General features: G+C 43.9%; 2 protein-coding genes across 2 annotated transcripts in view; one reads left to right on the plus strand and one right to left on the minus strand.

Annotated features, from left to right (window-relative positions):
* Positions 1-474: 474 nt before the first annotated feature.
* Positions 475-1,843, plus strand: SARC_11198 (hypothetical protein). Its single transcript, XM_014294720.1, has one exon. The coding sequence runs from the start codon at positions 645-647 to the stop codon at positions 1,614-1,616; it is 972 nt and encodes a 323-aa protein (XP_014150195.1). The 5' UTR covers positions 475-644; the 3' UTR covers positions 1,617-1,843.
* Positions 1,844-3,165: 1,322 nt separating this feature from the next.
* SARC_11199 (hypothetical protein) overlaps positions 3,166-6,382 on the minus strand; it is a 9,032-nt gene continuing 5,815 nt past the window's right edge. The window contains exons 6-8 of the mRNA XM_014294721.1: positions 6,126-6,353; positions 4,472-4,657; positions 3,166-3,925 (exon numbers count right to left, since the gene is read on the minus strand). Coding sequence (XP_014150196.1) covers positions 3,824-3,925; positions 4,472-4,657; positions 6,126-6,353 — 516 coding nt within the window. The 3' untranslated portion in view covers positions 3,166-3,823. The remainder of the gene's footprint in view (positions 3,926-4,471; positions 4,658-6,125; positions 6,354-6,382) is intronic.

The following is a 6,382-nucleotide window of genomic DNA, read 5'->3' on the forward strand; positions in this document are numbered from 1 at the left end:
GTCCTCTGTATGTTCGTAGGTGAATTTTGTAGGTCTAAATATTTAAGTATGCTACCGTTTTCAATTTACAGATTATAACCTTTTATAACGTTTACTTCTATTCCACATCCCCCTGGCCCTGGTCCTGGCCCTGGGGCCCTGGTCTTGGGGCAATGACTCGTGATTGTTACCAAGTCGCAAGTGGTGGCTAGTAATAACTGGCTATTTTTAGCCATTTTGGGACTTGAAAGATTTTTAAAAGATATAGGCTTGGGGCCTTGGGCTTCGGTCTGTTATATTTAGAGTCTTGGACGGACACTGAGAATATTTGATTGTACTGTACTTGTTTTTTTATGTTTTTAAAATATTACAAGCTTTAAAAACCAATTCAATCGAACAAATAGAGGCAATGTTTTTTTTAAAAGAAGAAGGCTATGGACGATGTCGCATATTATTAATTCTTCACGGTGCAGACCGCCACCATTCACAAGCACTCGAGTATGTAAAAAGTACCAACTGTCCACTGATAAATAAGTAGTGATTATTCAGTTACTTCACAACAGGGAAGTCTCCAGGTATACATTATAAACGGTTCAAAGAAAGTCGTATTAGGGAGCGTTAAGTGTGTAGAATTACAAGTAAACACACTCTTGGATACAGATATAATGGGTCGAAAGGCCAAATCAGTTGATGTGATGGTTGCCGACAAAGATGCGGTTGTTAAATCGTCTACTCTGCACGTAGCTAAAAACACTCCTATGGGTAAAACTGTCGATTCCACACACCCTGACATGGTCATTGAATCCGACTATGATTGCATGAGTGTGACTACGCAAAGCAGCAGTATCTCACAGGAGGTTGAAGATAGTAATTCTCTGGCACCACTCAATACATCTCTGCGTATAAGCGATGCTGAATCCGATTCGGGCGCGTTGCTTATTCCGAATTGCTTGGAGCCGTATGTACTGGACAATGATGTGTGCAAGGGCAGAGCTATACTCAAGCTAAGAAGAACACCCGAGGATGCTACTGTCGAACCATACTTCAAGGGTCGCAAGCGCATGTACGAGATACAAGTAGAGGGTGAACTTAAGAACATTGAGACAGAGAGGATATATGTAGGTATACAGGGAAGTGGACCCATGCCGTTGCAAGGCATGTTCTCCTGGGCTGCAGCCAAGTGTGTGACAGCACTTATACGTAGTACTACAACGAATTCGCATGTGAGTCTGGGGAATAAGGATGAAGTGTGCCACATCTCGTTACCTCTACATACTACAGCCGATACATTCATCATCACTAAGAAGGGCGACCCATTGCCACCGTTGGGTGTTGATGAATTCCCGCAGGAGAAAGCTATACCACGAGCAGAGCGAGCTAAACGCATAAAGGGCCACAAGCCAGGAGAGATATACAGTTTTTCGATGCACGGCATGTACCTCGATCTTGAGGCGTGGAGGTTGGTAAACGTGCCTAAGGTGCCTCCTATCTGTATGGCACGGTTCCTGGGTAATCTGCCCATGTATTTCGTAGCATATGTATTGCCGAAGGGATATGTGGGTCCACATAGTGAAAAGGTCAAGGAGTACCTTTTTAAGTTCCGTATAGAGCACACAGAGATGAGCAAGAGCGCTTAAACACGTGTGACGGTAAATAGCATAACAATAGCCCCCATTTAATAGCAATATACTGCCACCAGTTGTTTTTGGTAAAGTAAGAATAACAGTGAACGCAGAGAGTGCCGCCCGGAAGTGTGATGTGCTGAAGCGTTGTTAGTTATATAATAGATCGGATTTGTCTCGAATAAAGAATATACCTCACACGAGAGATGAATGCCTGGCACATGTCTCGAATAGCGAACGACCGCTGGGTTCATACCTTTCGTGTACGATATTATAAAATGATTTTTTTACGGAGGTGCGCATTCATGAACACTCTTAACATGACTGTTATATGAGGTATGCATGTACACTACATGAAACTTAAAACAAACATCATAGCCTTCTAGTTTGAGTTAAAGGGTTGTGCAAACATCTACCTTCGTTAAAAATATGAGAAGCCATCAATATATGTACACCTATTTTCTTCACCGGATATATGGACTGGACTGCAGATATTAAACAATCCGCAAAGACCCCTCGAGTGGCTATTTATCAACCAATGGTGTGTATGAGATTAAGCTGTGGTGCCTCTTAAACTGAGCTTGATCAGCTATTGTTCGGATATAGGCGGCCGTACTCGTAGCTATAACTATCAGTGCCCTAGTGCAAGGTGTAATCAAGAGAGAATCAGTCTCTCGTGTGAACATCATGAGCAGACTTGTAATTTCTCTAGAGGAGTGAAGAATGTTTTAAGTCCGGTCTTGTTCCGTTGTTCTAGTGATTATGTAGACCTCGACTCATCCAGTTGGATATAACGTCCTTGCATCGAGGTTTCAAGCGGTACCTAAACAATTCATAGATGTCATGTTTATGGAATTATTATAGTAGTTGTAGGAGTCCGATGTAGTCGGTGGCATGACAATATTATCTCTCTAAGTCTCGCTAGCTAGAAGGCATATACATAAGCTCAGATATCCAATCTAATTCAAACCCACCGGAGCACCACCTTATAAAGTGAGTTATATATTATGTATAATAACAATCGCCCTATAGAGGATCCACCATCAGCAGTAAGCTATAGTAAAAGTACTCACGGTTTTTAATTGGTATGTCCTTCCTATCCCTAAAATTATCGGATTCGTCTGTGAACTCGGGAAGTGTCCAGTCTTGTCTCTACGAGACAGGGGGAAGGGGGGGTGCAATGCTGTCGTCAGATAGATATATCCACACATCTCTTAGTTTTACACAGACATGTCTAAATGTAAATATACACATGTGTGCTTGGGTCGACATGTACAGTGGATGCGTACGCCGAGTCTGAAAGCCCTGGTGCACAGGCATGTGCAATTGGAAAGTGATAATTATATGCCCCCCTATGCTGACCTTAACAGAACAAACGGTTGTTGTAGGCTTACTGCACAGCCAAAGAAACACGAGTTATCTTCATTATATAATAGCCGCAAGTAGAAGTTGCATGTCATCGGCGTCAACCCGACAACACATCTCCTTAGTCGCATGGCTCGTTTACAAATGTCACACGCGTCCCTATGATCTTAACAACACGAAAGTTCTATCTGTTGTAGTCGTTCGTATGATTTTAATAACACGAAAGTTTTGTGTTGTGGTCGTATGATATCAATAACACGAAAGTTCGGTCGGTTGTAGTCGTTCGTATGATTTTAATAACGGGAAAGTTCGGTCTGTTGTAGTCGTTGGTATGATTTTAATAACAGGAAAGTTCTGTCTGTTGTGATGTATTGCATCGACACAATACGAAGGGCTGTTATGGTAGCTACTCACTTCGTAGTGTGATCCAAAGACAAGGGTGACCAACAATCCCGCGAGTATTTACTATACCATAAGAAGGCGTTACATTTAATCCGGGTGCACTTTGCAGCCCCACACACACTTCTGTTCTCAGATCGCCCGTATTACTTTTATTCAAGCTATAGACAGTTGAAGCCAACCAAGGCTCACCGGAACATTCGAATTTATGCATACTATGCATAACCCTGCATGAATGGCCCAAAGACTTGTCTCACAGCACTTCTCAACAGGCAGACCCTACCTACACATGAAATGATGAACATCACACCTACCTACGCATATAACGTCCACCAGGGCTATTGCAGATATGTAGACACGCGCGTGTGGTGTGGTGTGTGCAGAGCATTGGGTTGTGTGCACTTTCGTTGGTGAGTGTCTCGTGTGTGTCCGGTGCCCTGTACTGCTTTGTGAGTTGGTCACTCCTTCTTCTCGAGAAAGTGTTTCGCTACAATCCTGCGTTGTATCTTCCCCGTTGCTGTTCTGGGGAAGTCATCCACGACAAACACGAGCGTAGGCACCTACGAGCATATTAAATGGGGAGATATGAGCACAAGGCAGCCAACACATACATTGCTATAAGTGAAACAACACATACAATGTTATGAGCGAACCAACACATACATTGTTATAAGTGGACCAACAAATACATTGTTATGAGTGAACCATCACATACATTGTTATAAGGCTGAACTAAGTGAGACATGAGGGGCGATACTAAAGGGAACCAAATCACACACACCTGCAGACATATCCCTGCAACAACACATACATTCTCCGAAGGCTGAGCTTTTTTAGCGTTAACGCTCACTGAGTAACCGCCAGCGTAAACGTAATCACCGATAGAAACGGAATGATTGCTTTACAGCTACGCAATGAGCCAAAACTACATCACATACAAGACATCACCAGACTGATTTAGCCACACACACCCCCACTATCACCAGGCATGTACGACCCCAACACAAAGTCAACAAAGTCAATGGTGTTGGTACTACCATAGCCATCACATAGGCCTATAGCCCATCCCCTGTATGTGCCACGTTTTGCCCCATGCCCCGCCCTACCTTGAACGCACTGAGCTGTTGCTTGCAGTAGTCGATGATCTCTGTGTCTGTGAGTTGCTCATTGGCCTTAGGCACAACCGCAGCTGCCACCACCTCTCCCAGAATCTCATGCGGCGCAGCAAACGACACAGCCTCGCCCACTTTAGGATGGGCCAGGAGAATGCCATCCACTTCAACAGGTGATATCTGAGGGCGTATACGCATGGCACATGTCAGTGGCATGCATGTGTGGATGTCTGGGTATGCGGGTATCTGTGAAGGTGAAGGTGAATGGCTCATATAGAGTGATGTTTGGGCTGGGCTAGTACTGTGATGTGCGCACTATTCTAATGCGGTCGACGTCTAGGCGTTGTTGTCTGTACATGGGTATAGTTGTGATGTGTGTGATAGTGAGAGTATCATGTGTGCGTTCGTGAGAGTGTGATGTGTGTGATCTATCAGTGGTGTGGGGTTGTTTTGTGCACAAAGGTATGTGTGTGATTGTATGTGAATGTGTCGTCTCTGAGGCGAAGGAGAAGTTTTCAACGCCACATATTGAAATAAACGGCAGAGCGTGGAGCAATGTTTATAACTATACATGTACACGACGCTATTATATGAATGTGGATAGACACTATGGCCGCAGAGGATGTGTGCACTGTCTGCCTGCACTCGCATACAGGTACAGGGTGTGTGTGTGACCGAAGTATAAGTACCTCAGTCAATACACTGATAAAAGTTTGTGAGGATGATGCATGCTGGCGAACCATGCTGAAGAAATTTGCTGGATTCAATATATGTATAGTCTGTGTAAGCACGCATCTGAGACGTTATTAGTGGCCCATCGTAGACTACTGGTGAGTCCTGCATGTGCACCACGGTGCGCTAAGTGCACTTGTGCTATGGGGCTAATAGCAGGGCTAATAATAGGGCTAATAATAGGGCTAATAATAGGGCTAACAATAGGGTTAACAATCGAGCTAACAATAGGGCTAATGATAGGGCTAATAACAGGGCTAATAATAGGGCTAATAATATAACTAACAATTTGACTAAAAATAGGACTTAAAATACGACTATAATCCGACTAACAATACACAACTAATAATATAACTCACAATATAACTAATAATAGGACTAAAAATACAACTAACAATATGACTTATAACATGATTTAAAATATGACTTAATATAACATGACTTAAAATATGACATGATATGACTAATAATACGACCAATAATATGACATATAACATGACTAAAAATATGACATGATATGCCACTAATACTAGGGCTAACAATAGAACTAATAATAGGGATAATTATGAGACCAATATTTCCTCGCACAATATATACAACGTTTCGTCACTAGCGGACCAGAACAGAAAATCATTCATTGACACACAAACTTACAAACCTACCAACGCACACGTTCACATATGCACACTCGTGAGCATGCTTGTGACTTGATGAACACGCAGCTGGCCTATCAACACTCACATGCACCCTCTGCCATTCCTTAGCACTCTAACCTTCGACAGCCCCCAACATGTGCACAAAGGTCTTAAACACCATACCACACACACCACTCCACACGTACATGTGTGTACACTAGACCACTCCACACGTACGTACGTGTGTGTGCACTCTCACACGTGCGTACATGCCTACCCACCTTCTCGCCGCCCCGATTGATCAGCTCCTTAATCCGTCCGGTGAGGAACAGATACCCCTCCGCATCCAGATACCCCTGGTCGCCTGTGTGGAACCACCCCCCCAGAAATGCCTCCTGGTTGGCTTCAGGCCTGCTGTGATAGCCTGCGGTGACATTGGGGCCCTTGACACACACTTCGCCTGTCTGCCCTTGCGCTACCTCGTTGTTGGCGTCGTCGCGGATGGTGAGCTGTGTGGATGTGTGGTGGTGCGTATGGT

Source organism: Sphaeroforma arctica, assembly GCF_001186125.1.
Source record: "Sphaeroforma arctica JP610 unplaced genomic scaffold supercont1.1568, whole genome shotgun sequence".
In the NCBI taxonomy this organism is placed as follows: domain Eukaryota; class Ichthyosporea; order Ichthyophonida; genus Sphaeroforma; species Sphaeroforma arctica.